This window comes from Phyllobates terribilis, unplaced genomic scaffold, assembly GCF_046119375.1.
Source record: "Phyllobates terribilis strain yellow unplaced genomic scaffold, ASM4611937v1 Scaffold_7__3_contigs__length_470593459, whole genome shotgun sequence".
In the NCBI taxonomy this organism is placed as follows: Eukaryota; Metazoa; Chordata; class Amphibia; order Anura; family Dendrobatidae; genus Phyllobates; species Phyllobates terribilis.
The window spans coordinates 82,133,460-82,148,238 of NW_027362767.1; the positions used below are offsets into that span (position 1 = coordinate 82,133,460).

At 42.8% G+C, this 14,779-nt stretch overlaps 1 protein-coding gene across 5 annotated transcripts in view; it reads right to left on the reverse strand.

Moving 5' to 3' along the window:
• Window positions 1-14,779, reverse strand: part of PCNX1 (pecanex 1) — an 86,948-nt gene that overhangs the window by 29,874 nt on the left and 42,295 nt on the right. The window contains exons 8-16 of one of the 5 annotated variants that reach the window (XM_073638893.1): window positions 13,982-14,166; window positions 9,334-9,427; window positions 7,885-7,942; window positions 6,795-7,012; window positions 5,859-6,012; window positions 5,044-5,076; window positions 4,742-4,913; window positions 3,924-4,034; window positions 1,371-1,462 (exon numbers count right to left, since the gene is read on the reverse strand). In XM_073638893.1, the coding sequence (XP_073494994.1) occupies window positions 1,371-1,462; window positions 3,924-4,034; window positions 4,742-4,913; window positions 5,044-5,076; window positions 5,859-6,012; window positions 6,795-7,012; window positions 7,885-7,942; window positions 9,334-9,427; window positions 13,982-14,166 (1,117 nt within the window). Of the gene's footprint in view, window positions 1-1,370; window positions 1,463-3,923; window positions 4,035-4,741; window positions 4,914-5,043; window positions 5,077-5,858; window positions 6,013-6,794; window positions 7,013-7,884; window positions 7,943-9,333; window positions 9,428-13,924; window positions 14,167-14,779 lie in introns of all 5 variants that reach the window. The other 4 variants (XM_073638892.1, XM_073638891.1, XM_073638895.1 and 1 more) reach the window with 4 other exon arrangements.

A 14,779-nucleotide genomic window follows, 5' to 3' on the forward strand; every position in this document is an offset into this window, starting at 1 on the left:
TGAAAGCTGCGGCTGCTCCCTCACTATCTCCGGATGACTTGATTTATCCGAAGGAATGGAGAATGAAGCCAGCACCTATTGGCTGCAGTGATCGCATGACAGCCAGTGCTGGAAAGGCACCGAGGGTGCATATAGGTGTTATTTTAATGGGTGGAAACCACAGGGATTCAGAAGGGGTTGTCTGAGTAGTGTAAAACCCCTTTAAGGATCACGTATCAGTGTAGGCTAATAGGAGGGTTAAAAGAAGGCAAACATTCACTTCTAACACCATACCAGCAGCAAAGTGGACTCCACATCTAGATGAATTCATTATCTGATATTTCATGCCCAACAGCATCATTCTACTAGGATTTTTGCTTTGCACTAGCTGCATATTTTGCAATTATCAATACATGAACTAATGATCAATAATCCAGATACTATTTTGCACTGATATACTGTAAGCCAGCATGGGTTAAACTTGTTTTAATTTTAAGCGTGTGCCTCCCGCAGAATATAACTTACCTATAAATCTAAACATACAAATAATCTTCATCAATCTACAGTGTGTACATTACTATACACAATGCAGCAGGTGCAGAACAACTGAATAACAACTTCATCTTAACGTGGCCTTCACCACCTGGATGAATTACAGCCTGTAAGAGTGGCACCTACACCACTTTCTCCCATTGCCACATACAAAAGCTACAGTGCCTCTCCTAGTTATACACAATTAGTAAACAAAACCTAAAAAGGTAGAAAAAGGCCTAGGTCCAGAGCCGTATCTGCCTCCTACTGAGGCTAAGCTAAAACTGATTAACTCCGTGCCAGTTAATGGGTGTACACTGCTGGGGAGGAGGTAACGCTTTGTGCATAGTGTCAGAGGCATACACCCATGGTTACCAGTGTCACCCAATGAAGAGAGAAAGAAAGCTACAGTGCCTCTCCTAGCTGTATACAGACCATGCACATGTAACGTGCTATTCTTTGCCGACTGCCTCTGGTAGGAGAAGAGTAGTACTCATGTAGAGCGGTTCGGTCTGTATTAATGGTATAATCTTACATGAGAATATGCCATTTTACACGGTTACACCCATGTCCAAGGAAGTGTGTCCTTCATGTGTATTAGGGCTCATGCATACACCATTGATTTTCTCAAACAAGGAAATTGCTCCATGTTTCCTCAGAGATTTTGTTCAGAGCTCAGCAGAGAGTCACCAGAGTTTGGTCTGAGTTTCAGCAGATTTTTCTCTCATGAGAAAAACAAAAATATTTTTTCACTTTCTCCTACCGGATGGGTCTGATCACAGGACCCTCATGTCCCATTGCATGTGACAAGACAATCTGAGCAATCTGTCTAGGTATAAATCGGCTTTGTAATGACTTACCTTAAGAGCACCATAACACAGTCCATAGAGTAAAGCTACTGCCACAATGCTACGAATAAAGCTGTAAAGTGCTGCAAGCAGGCTGGTGGTAGCTGAGAAATACAAAGGAAAAAAATGATGAGAAAAACAAAACAAAACTGCCTTTTGTTGTATATGGAATGAAATAAACCTTCCCAACATATGTTCTATCTTATTTGATCATAGCTTTCAAGATCTCTGCAGTTATTCAGTGGGGACCATTAAAATTCATGTCCAGTGGACATAAACCTGTTGTTTGGCTTAGGATGAGCTGTGCTCATGTATTCAAAGCAAAGGTTAGAATTAAAATCGCTCATCATAAACAATGTTAATGTGAGTAAAGTGTAAGTGTGTCTGATTAATATATATATATATATATATATACACACACACACATACATATACCGTATTTTTCGGACCATAAGACGCACTTTTCTCCTCCAAAATTTTGGAGGAAAATGGGGGGTGCGTCTTATAGTCCGAATGTTGGGGGAGGGGAAGCGGTATCGGTGGAGGAGCGGGGCACAGGAGGCAGCAGCCGCCCGCTGCAGCCTACACTGTCCCCGCTGCTAAAGAAAATGAATATTCACTGCTCCCCACGCCCATGCTCCTTAATAGCGGTATACAGTGTAGCTGCGCGGCAGCTCCTGCTGCTGCCGGCTATCTCCTCCGTGGGGAGGAGGTGAATATTCATGCCCTTTAATGAGCAGGCACAGGAGATAGCCGGCAGCAGCAGCCGCAGCGCAGCTCCGCTGTGTGCCGGCTATGAAGGAGAGTGAGGAGGGGAGCAGTGACTTCCGGCAGCTGATCTCTCCATGTGAGCCGCACATGGCAGTGACGTCTTGCACGGCTCACAGGGAGAGATCAGTGCAGGCAGACAGGACGCAGCGCTGGAGGAGAGAAGACAGGACGCAGCGCTGGAGGAGAGAAGAAAGGTGAGTAACAGTTTTTTTTTTTTTTTAATGTGCAGCATGATGGGGATTAGGGGGACCATGCATACCAGGACAGGGATTAGGGGTGCCATGCATACCAGGACAGGGATTAGGGGTGCCATGCATACCAGGACAGGGATGAGGGGTGCCATGCATACCAGGACAGGGATGAGGGGTGCCATGCATACCAGGACAGGGATTAGGGGTGCCATGCATACCAGGACAGGGATTAGGGGTGCCATGCATACCAGGACAGGGATGAGGGGTGCCATGCATACCAGGACAGGGATGAGGGGTGCCATGCATACCAGGATAGGTATGAGGGGTGCCATGCATACCAGGATAGGTATGAGGGGTGCCATGCATACCAGGATGGAGGGATGCCAGGCATACCAGGATGGGGATGCGGACCACGTATAAAAGGAAGGGGGGCGACATATATACCAGGATGGGGGATATTGTCAGAATTGGGGGACAGCAGAAGACCCCCTCCCCCTTAAAAGTGCATCATGACCACATTTTTTGCTTAAATTTTTATTTTGCTCCTCTAAAACCTAGGTGCGTCTTATGGTCCGGTGCGTCTTATAGTCCGAAAAATACGGTATACACACACACACAGTGCCTTGAGAAATTATTCATACCCCATGAACTTTTCCAGATTTTTTCACATTACACTCACAAACTTAGATTGGGATGAGATTGGATGGAGGCGTCTGTGAACAGCAATTTTCATGTCTTTCCACAGATTCTCAATGGGATTTGGCTTTCTTCTCGCCACTCTCCCATAAAGGCCAGACTTGTGAACGAAGAAGATGACTAATAGTTGTCCTGAGGACAGATTCTCCCACCTGAGCTGGGGATCTCTGCAGCTCCTCCAGACCATGGGCCTCTTGGCAGCTTCTGTAATTATTGATCTTCTTTGTTGGGATGTCAGTTTAGGTGGACAGCCATGTCTTGGTAGGTCTGTAGTTGTCCTATTCACCCTCCATTGAATAGCGCTCCGTGAGAGATTCAGAACTTGGGCTATTTTAATTTTTTATATAACCTACGGTAACTCTGCTTTACTCTTCTCCAAAACACTTTATTCATGACATGTCTGGTGTGTTCATTCATTTTCATGATACTATTTGATTCCTAATGTTCTCAAACCTGAGGCCTTCACAAAACAGCTGTGGTTATATTGAGAATAAATTACACATGGGAGGATTCAATTTACTAATTATTTGACTTGTGGAGGTAATTGCTCACGCTGGATTATATTTAGGGGTTATCAGACTACAGGGGGCTGTATACAAATGCACGTCACAATTTTCAGATTTCTATTTTTTAAATAATTAGAAAACCATGTGTCATTTCCTTTACACTTTGCAAATACATGCTACTTTGTGTTGGTATATCATATTCACACATGCATACACAGACATGTATATTTAAGCACATAAACAATGTTTATGATGAAGTGTAATTTAATACTAAACTTTACTTAGAAGTGCGCATACACTTAGGTTACAGGAATTACTAACATATATCGCACCACTGACTGTGTAGTTTGCAATAATATAACACACAAAGGTTAGTAATTTTCACAAGAACAAACACTTACCATTTCCACCAAATACATGTATATCCACTTGTTCACATAGGTACATAACAAATGTGTTCACCTGAGGCAGAAGACCAATAAAAAACACAACTGGGAAACAGAGAGTGAACACTGGAGAGAGAAGAAACAAAAATCACATATGTATGCTCATTATGAGAGGATATTGTATGAAAGGAAGCCTACATAGTGAGGCAGCAAGTGGGTGAGAAATAACAATGCATGCAAAAACTGGGCCATAACTGCAATATGTGAACAGCGTTAAAGCCCTGATCAGCCGCTGACTGTTGAAGACTCACTTATCAATGACTATCTGCTAACCAGATAAGAGCAGAAGACTCACTTATCAATGACTATCTGCTAACCAGATAAGAGCAGAAGACTCACTTACCAATGACTATCCTCTAACCAGATAAGAGCAGAAGACTCACTTACCAATGACTATCCGCTAACCAGATAAGAGCAGAAGACTCACTTACCAATGACTATCCACTAACCAGTTAAGAGCAGAAGACTCGCTTACCAATGACTATCCGCTAACCAGATAACAGCAGAAGACTCACTTACCAATGACTATCCTCTAACCAGATAAGAGCAGAAGACTCACTTACCAATGACTATCTGCTAACCAGATAAGAGCAGAAGACTCACTTACCAATGACTATCCACTAACCAGATAAGAGCAGAAGACACTTATCAATGACTATCTGCTAACCAGATAAGAGCAGAAGACTCACTTACCAATGACTATCCACTAACCAGATAAGAGCAGAAGACACACTTACCAATGACTATCCGCTGACCGCAGAAGACACACTTACCAATGACTAAGTCCCTTGCTGAGATGAGGAGCACAGGATTGGTGAAGGCCATTCCATACAATTTGTATTTGGTGGTAGACAGGTTTTTGCTTCCATAGTCCAGTAACCAAATAAGGCCACAACAGGCACAGAAGTAAACAGGCCTACTATAGGCTATGATACGGTTATGGCCCTGCAACGAAAGGTTAGACACTGAGCACCTGTGAAGAATTAGACCCTCATGGCCTGAAACACTTGTGTAGGTTAACAATTAGGTTTTTATTTTTCATTTTATTTTCATGCTTTGACAACTGAACACTTACATGTCTAGGGGAAGAAGAATCAGGTTGAACACTCTGAAATAGAAAAAAAATCAAGATTTTTACCAACAGAATAATAACTGTTGGCCGCTGCAGATATTACAGTTTTGTGTACTAATTGTAGAACATAAGATAAAGCATCACTGCTGGCTCCAAGGTCAGAACATATTATTTGCCTACTATACTATAGTAAGAGCCATCACCAGATCATATATCTTAAAGGATTTTCCTATTTAGATATTCAGTGTAGCTCAACATGGCTTGCAGATTTGGAAAGTGGCTCGTGTCCTACAAAAGGTTTGTGTGTCCTCTGAGGGGAATGAGCGCTTTGGAGAAAAATAGATCATGCCTGGAGCAGAACCTGAAAATGGGTCAAGCCCCTCATTCCACGAAGTAGGCAAACAGGGTGGTCCTTAAAGCCTTATTAAAGACTGGAACTATTTTTTTTTTACGACAGGCCTAAGAATGCCCTGTCGACAGAGCAGCCCAGAAGAGGAAGAGCTGCTCTGTTGATGTGTAGCAGCTGAATCACCGGCAGGGGCGGTCAGTGACCACTCTGTGCTGGCGCCGGGTACAACAGGCAGGAAAAAGAAGAAAATTCGGCACCAATAAAATATAAAAAAAATACAATTTATTTAATTTAAATCCGTTAAATCAAAAACAGCATTAAAAATAGAAAAAGTGAAGGTAGAGGGAAATCCAAGAAAAACATTATGCATTTCAGACATCCATGTCCTTACTCATAGGTACCTACAAATTGTGCATTCATCCTTCAATAATATTATAGAAAACAAAAAAAACGTAGGAAAGCGGCTCACCTTAAGAAGGGAGTACTGACAGCTGGCAATAACAAGACAAAACTGGAAGACCCAGATATCTTTGAAGAAGCCTCCCGTTAGAAGAATGGAGCCCAAAAAGGCAACGAGAATGGCAAGGATGATGGACAGGACGTTTTCTAGGATCTCTCTATTCCTGAAAGAAAAAGTTGTGGAGCATAAATGCCTGCGGAAGTACCTGTACTGCAGTATTAGACAGCGAGCTGTAAAAGGAAGCAAACATTACCTGTACATAGAGGTTTACAAGAGCGGACACCCCTGTAGATATGTGGTTAGGTGTGCAGGCTGCTAGCACAGGGGGTAAAGAGCGACTCTCAATCTGGAGAATCCGGGATCAACGTGTATTCCCATCTGTCCACTTCAATAGGGGCCAGGCAATATCATTTATTATAAAAAGTGTGGCAGTGGCTTTCCATTGGAAAAGCATTTTAAGCGAAAAGGGTTGTTCTTGTAATTTATAGACTTTTGGGGCAAACAGGACAAAATGTGTAAAAACTTTAGCGCTAAAGAGAATCCATCAATGCACCCTGTCCAATCTTATTCAATGATGGCAATTCTTTAGGCTGTTAGGGTTGTGTCATCTTAATGGGGTCTGATTCTGAGAATGAGGGGGATGAGCCTGGGAAAAATAATGAAGCACTGCATCCTTGTCAGGTTTTCTCCGGGCCCCCTGCTGTGCAGTCCCATTCACATGAGCAGGAGCGCAAAGGGAAAACTTAAAAAGGGACGGAGCTCTTCAACAGAGCCTTCATTCTCAGGATCGGTGGACAACCCAGAGGTAAGGCCTTTTATAAGGTAATATAGCTGGGAAATGAACAGTACTTCTATTATATTGCAATAGATATAACCAGTGTTTATATCAAGCAATAAAGAGGTAATATAAAAGACACAGTCACAAGCACCACTTGCCTCATTTACCTGTCAAACAAGGCCAAGAGTGTCAACCTGTCGAAGTTGATGCCAACCCAAAGCTTGGGCAGAATCCAGAAGCGGTAGTAGTGTTTCACTTTGTGGGACGCCTGCTCCTGCGGCTGCATCTGGTCCTGCAGGTCAGGGCTTAGGTCAATATCAGGCTGCTCCAGCAAGTCGGTGTCTATGGTCAGCAGCCGGTTTAATCGAATCTGAGGGAGAGAGAGCTACCAGAGCGTTAGAGGGAGACACCTTAAAGGGGTTCTCCGGCCTTAGTCTACAAGTCTGCAGTCACTATGTAACTGCAGATTTGGGAATCCTCACATCGCGCCAACGGTGAGGATTCTCTGGTGCCGGCGGTTCAGACAACCCCTTTAAGTTTCAACACATATCTAGACAGAAAGGCAACATATTGTTTTGTGACTAAGTGGCTAGGCCAGAAGAAATTCCTGTCGATTTTCTAATCTATTGCGCAATACATCGCTTAGTCAGGAAAGTGCAATTTGTCAAATAAGTACTAAAACAATCGCATGTAAATAATTCATGCACTTTTTGTTCACTCCAGTTTGTTCTCACAGCAAACCATGTTTGCAATTGTAAATCATGTTTTTTGGGCTCCAGAAATGGTCAGTCTGACCCCAGGAAGAGAAGACGCTATAAACAGACAGGGTCGGAGAACAAGGTTACTCATGCCTCGTCACATAATATGCCATGATAATAACAACAACAACGCCTTGTACTGGGCACAGCAACAGGGCATATAATAATAATATTATTATTATTATTTGCCCTGTTGTCCGGTTTCTGAGCCCGGTACAAGGCTTATTATTATTAATAATAATAATAATAATAATAATATTATTATTAGCATGGCATATTATGTGACGGGGCATGAGTAATAATAACAATAATAATAATAAGCAGCCTTGTACCGGGCACAGCAACCAGACAACAGGGCACAATACTGGTGACAACATACAGTATTTGTGGGGCAGTAAAACTGGGAACATTTTTATTTTTATTTTTTTTTATTTTTTACAGCTGGTATAATAAAAAGAAGGAGAGCAGAAAAAAAAAAAGGAACTGAAAATAATCTTACTAGATCATGTGGGTAGAATCGAACTGAGGTAGAACTTGATACATGGGAATCTGTGTCGCTGTAAGAAAAAAACAAGAATAAAAAACGTTAAACTTACACATTTTAATTGCAAGTACAAGAAGTATCAGCCATTGGGAACATATCAAAATTAATATCGGCTGCAATCAGGTGCATAAAATCATACCGTATTTTTCGGACTATAAGACACACTTTTTTCCCCCAAATTTGGGAGGAAAATAGGGATACATCTTATAGTCTGAATGTAGCTTACTGGGGGTGGGCATTAGAGCGGGTTCACAGGCGGCAGGAGTGGGGGCGATGCTGTGGGCCCCGGGCTGACAAGAGGGGTGTCCCGGACGTGTGAGGCAGGAGCCGTTGATCTCCTGGTGGTGGGCTTCAGGAAAACGATGAGCTGAGATCTCAATCTACACATGCGACGCCTCCGCTGGCCATTTTCCTGAAGCCCACCGCCGGGAGACAAATGGCTCCTGCCTCACACTGCCAGGACACCCCTTCCTCCCTGCCCAGGGCCCCACAGCATTGCCCCAGTCCTGCCGCAGAGACCCTGCCTCTTGTGACCCCTCTCTACCGCCAGTAAGCTAAATTCGGACTATAAGAACCCAGTTTTCAGATTAAACATTTTTTCCCCTATTTACCTCCTCTAAATTTAGGTTGCATCTTATGGTCTGAAAAATACGGTAATTATGGCATAGTTGTTGCATTATTTATCTTTATCCTCATATGCAAGTAGAAATTCGCAGCAATAATTGGGTCCAAAACAGCTTCTATTTCTTGCAGCGCACAGGAAGGAACAGGGGAAAAGCCAGCAGCTTTCGCGTCGCTGCCAACGCTTCCTCAGGAGCCTGGTTTTTACCATGTGTCTTATGCATCAGTTTTGGAACTCTATAGTCAAAGCGCTCGTTTTTCTGAAATCTGTGAAAAGCCTTGAGACCACTTATCGATCTCAATCCGCCGGAGGAGTCCAACCACCTAGTGATGGACTCTCCTAGTGATAGTCCATCACTAGGAGGTTGGACCCCCCTTCCCGCCCCCACCGACGGATTAAGATCTTTAAGTGGGAATATCAGTTTAAAATATGTGCAGGTGAATTACATATTAATTCTAGACTGCCTGGTTATGAAGGGTCATGGAGAACTTTGTCCTCCAGCAATCAACCATACTGAGATAAAGCCAATAAACTAGAAGGAACAACAGATCTGGTTTCTGACAAGTATTGGCCCTTTATCTAGTGCTGCATTCCCGCAGCATTTCCAGCAGCCGAACCGTCAGCAAGGCTTGATCGGTCGCCTTTACACCAAGGCAATACAGAAATTGATGTAGGAAGTAAGAACTTTTCTCCTTTCGTTAAGGGGTTGTCTAGTAGACATTTGCAGCCACCAATGCACAATTGACAGGGGTCCAAATCTATACAGAAATGATTATACTCACCAGAGGTTATTGGACGTTCTTCGTGCAGCTGGCTCAAAGTTCACCAATGACATGTCACAGCCACCAGTTTCATAGAGGGATGGGGTGAATTTACCTGGAAGTGATGGGAGAAAACAAGAGGGCACAGGACTGGTTAAATAACGTCACACAAGTAACAGGAGGCTTTACAATGCTAATGGTGACCATTATTCACATGCTTTTCCCCCCATATATGAACAGAGAAAGGTGCCCAGACGTGTGGAAGCAGAAATCCCACAAGCTTCTTAAATCTGCTCATTTAAGCTCAGTCGATCTGTCGTATAATGGATGCAAACAGTGACTTATCAGGTCTGTCCAATATGCCATGGGATTCTCATCTTGGTGTCAAAATGGCAGATTGCCACCTAATCTGACAGCAGCATAATGGTGAGATGGAGACTCTGATTCCAGCGATGTGTCACTTACTGGGCTGCTTGCTGTCGTTTTGATAAAATCCTTGTTTTATCAGGAGAATTTGTAAACTCACTGGCATGTAGTACAACCACGCCCCCCACCACTGATTGGAAGCTTTCTGCCTGTGTACACGGAAAGCTGCCAATCAGTGGTGTGGGCGGGGTTATGAAGAGCTCAGCAGTCAGAGAACTGCTGGATCTGCAGCAAAGAAAACTGGGATTTTACCAAATTTGCAGCAAGTAAAGCATTTCTTGAATCAGAGTCTCTGTCCCTAAATTATGCTGCTTTCAGATGGGGTAGCAAAAATCTAGTGAAGTAAATCAAGGTATACCTTTGCGAGCGTCAGTTACTGCTTGGATCTGTCCTAAAATGGACAAGCCGTGGAGGCCATTATAAATTATTCCATAACTTCCATTGTGAGTGTGGGCACCTTTACATATAATACATCAATAAGGAATACTAGCAATATTAAGCAATGTAATCACATTACACCAAAGTGAGGAAAGGAACAGAGTCATTCTTAAGCTTTCCAGGGCATACATCAACTACACAGCAAATGTCACACACACAACACACAAACACAAAAAAAAGCAGAAGATACAGGAGGAAACAGGAAAGCCGCTAGGAACATTACAGCAACCTGCAGACTAGTCTGGATCACACAACAGTGAAGGCGATCAGTACAAATCACTAGGACATTGCTACAAACTATAACGCGGTTTCTTGCAAGCTCACAAGCATTTGCTGAACACAAAGGGTTAACACGTTTTCTGATTTTATTTGCGGCTCCTGCATTTTTACCGCAATTTTGCCCTTCGGTAAAAATGCATTTTTATTTGTGGATTTTCGCCACAGATTTGAATAAAATTAGGAAAAATCTGCTGGTAAAAAAAAAAAAAACAACCCACATATGTATTTATTCCGTTTCCATAGTGGAATATCTGTAAAAACGTGTGTAAGCCGCACACGATAAAGTTTTATCTAAGCCAAATAAGGGCTTGTTCAGACGCTGCATTTTTGCCACAAAAAATGTTGCTTTTTTTCTTTTACTGTAACAGCTAAGTTAATGAGATTTCTGAGAGGTCACAGGCATGGCGCTTTTTTCATATCCAGTTTCATATATGCAGCATGTCAATTCTTTCAGCGTTTTTCATCCAATGAAGTTAATGGCAAAAAAAAAAAAAACAATGCATAAAAAAAAAAAAAAGCACTCGCAAAAAAGCACTTATTTTAAATTGCATTCTTCCTGCCAAAACACCAGTATTTGCATTGTACTGGGTTTTTTTTTTTCTAATTTCTTCAATTTCCTGGCTTGAGCCACATTTTTCTTTAACTCATTACTACAATTTTCACTAGGGCCACATAGCGCCATGTTCTGCTTAATGTCCCTTTCTACATCTTGCGTGATACTTGCATTGCCTTTCATTAGGGTAATTCCCCATCTTCATAAATAGGTATGATCGAATCGTTCTTGTATTTTGCAATTCACGGCTTACTCAAATTTTTAGCAGTTCTTGAGATATATTAATGCTTGTCTTTTGATTTGTTTACAGAAGGCTGCCTTGGAAACCGACCACCACTGCTAAACAGCAGCAGTTGTCGGTCACCTAGGCAATGAGCTGTACACATGAGAAAAAGTGCTAATAATTAAAAAACGGCTGCAAATTTTAATAAAGCAATAAATGGCAGGAACTACTCGAAAATATCAATCTATGAAGGAGGGAATAACCCTATAGAAGGTTATTCGGTCATCTAATACAGAGGTCCCCAACCGCCGGTCCGCGGACCAGGACCGGGCCGTTGGGGTTTTTCAGCCGGTCCGCGGCGCCGCTGACAGCTAGCTCCGCGGCCCTGCGCCTGGTCAGAGCTCGCTCTGTGTGGATTTATAATGTTTTCTGCCATAGCCGTGACAGCTCGCAGCTCCCGGCAGAGAACATTATGCAGGACGGGGTGGGGCGTCGGGCGGGTCTTAGTGACGCAGCCCTCCACAGCACAGCATGGTACCTGTTGTACGTCACGGGGCGGGTCTTAGTGACGCGGCCCTCCTGCACAGCATGGTGTGTTCCTGACGGGGTGGGGCGGCAGGCTCTCCTCACTGACACGCCCCCGGCAGAACATGTTATGTGGGGCGTGCTGGGGCAGCAGACTGGCTTCAGTGACGCGGCTCCCGGTACCGGTGTTCAGTGTGTAGCGCTGCTAAGCAGCAGCGCTGTATACACTGACGCTCAATGTACAATGCTGCTACTTAGCAGCGCTGTACACCGAGGTCCCGCCAGCATCCTCCCCATACAGCTCCACCCCTCCATAACCCCACCCCCATATGACCAAAGCCCCGCCCCCACCCCCACCGGGCCATGGAAAACTGGTCTTGCTTAAAGCCGGTCCCTGGTGCAAAAAAGGTTGGGGACCTCTGATCTAATAGACAAAGAAAGGAGCGGTGGTCCCTGCATTTTACAGCACCGTTCTCAGGACCAGTGGGAATCCCGCCAGCTGTCATCTATCCTGCGGACAGATGTGTTACATCCCCCCCAGTTGTAGCCTCACCTTTCCCAAATGCTACAATGTGACGTACTTGCAATGTTATGTGAAAGGCATACAGAGTTAGTAGAAGTGATCCAAAAAAATTGTGCAGCAGAAAGGGCTTGGATTATAGACATATAGGATTAGAGGAATTATCAGATTACAAGCCATTTGCATTAATTTCCCCCCAAGGAGATTTATCCATTCATGAAAGTGACACATAGGATTATAGTACACACATTCAGGAAACATGTTTATATGGCACCAACATAGTTAGGAAGACATGAAATGAGCCAAAAAAAAGACAACCATGTATTGTTCAAGTGTAAATTCATTATATTGTAACAGACTTTAGGAGAAATGCCGGCATTAACATTAGAGATTAAGAGAAACAACAGATGATAAACAATAGAAAACATAAAAAGTACTAAAAAACGGTTAGAAGATGTAACACGATGAGAGGAACCTGAAAACAAAGTGTATAAGAAAACGGTCTGTAATATATAACAGTTAGCAAAAAACAAACAAAAACATCAATTATAATTCTATTAAAGCACGCAGGGAGGTCAACCAGTCCGCAACCTAAATGCTGTAAGGAGAAAAGCACAAGTCAGCTATCTATTTAATAACTATATTTAACAGCTACATTTACAGCATGGCACAGTAATAAAGACTCTATATGTATAGCAAATCAAAGTGTGAAACTAAAACAGGGGTCGTGAACACATACATATGACCCAGCGCAGAGAGCAGAAGTGGTTGTTACTGTGCTGGACCTGGTCCATCCAGTCCTTACATGAATGGCCATTAAAGGTATGTCCAGGACTCGGAAACTGATTGCCTAGCTTATATCAGAACGATGGGGTGGAGGAGAAAACTTCCAATGAGCTAAAATACCAACAAGGTTCAAGATTTGCATATTTAAATAGCATAATAATAACATGTCAACTCCACTTAAATTGATGCATGTTTCGCATCTCTCGCTTCCTCAGGGGGTGTCAATCTTTAAACCATTAACATATCATGCCGATTATGGTTTTTAATAGATTTAAATAAAAACTTAATTTTATAAAGCACCTATGACTCCTACTTCTCTTGTTTGCAACATCCAATAAGCTATTGGCAGTTACTGCAGTGGCTGGAATAAAAATTGTACAGAGCGGGAACAGCAAAGGGCCATACACTGTGCAGTGACCCATTTTTGGGTACTGTAGCCCAGTTTTTTATTAATGAATGAGCTGAGCTGCAGTAACAGAGAATGGCCACTACAGTGTACGACATTATACAATAACAGCAAACAGCCACTACACAGTGTGTGGCGCTGTGCTGTTCCAGCTCCATACGTGGTTTACTTCCCGCCTACATCTGAAGGATAGGTGTGCCTATACCGATGATACACCCTAAAAATAGGCCATCAATTTTAAAGTTCTGGACAACCCTTTAATCTGAAAGTTTGCTTTACACCAGAGAAAAAGTGATACACGAGCCCCAGGGTATGTGTTTTTATAGGTACTTATGTTCACTGCGCTGTCAGGAGAGAGATCATCGATAAAACATAAAAATAAAATGTCAGCCAGAAAATCTCCACATTCACACAGGGTTCTGGAATGGAAAAAGTAGAAGTGAACTGCATCATTACCCAAAATGTGCTGCATTAAAACTTCCATGTCCCCAAGGTTACATAAGGCCTGCATACCAAGTTCATCGTGCAAACTGCTATTGCCTACGGCAGATGCATTGTCATGTGATGCCTCTAAGTGGACACTCCCATTTCTCACCAGCAAGGAGGCGCTAGCGCTGAGCACTGCAGCCTGGGAAGGGGGGCGGGACTGGATTTTGACCTGGGTTGATGGCTGCTGGCCTTGATGACCATCTTGAAGGCTACAAGAAAACAGTTATTGGGTAGATGTTAACGGGGGTAGTGAAACAAAAACCTATGTGAAAAATTACCTGTGCAGATCCTAACAATATCAAGAAAACATGTGTACTATGAATGGATTTGGGTACCAAAAGAGAAGCAATTGTTTAAATCAGGTTTTTGTGTTTATTTTTTCTTATTATTACAATTTGTATTACATTTTTTAAAAAAAGGTGCAATTTTCACATTGATCACTGGGGCTTTTTTGAGATTCTAACTTCCTGTTTCAGGAAACAACACACGTACATAGCCACAAATAACAGGACATTGACGCCATCTTTTAAACTGAAGCATCTAATGAGCATGTGCGAAGGCAGACAAAGCAGGGGAGCTGTGACATCGCCTATTGTGATTGGTGGATCCTGTTTGCTGTGTATAGAGGTGTTACCTGTCATGTATGTTATTAGGAAACGGCTGTAAACTGAAATGACAGGGGTAGGAGTCTAAAAATAAAAAAAGACCCAGTGGCCAGTGTAAAAATTGCACAATGACTAATTTTGCTTAATTAAAATGGTGATAAGGAAAAAAATAACCTCAATTTTTTTTTTAAATACATGTAACAAAAACCTGATTTAA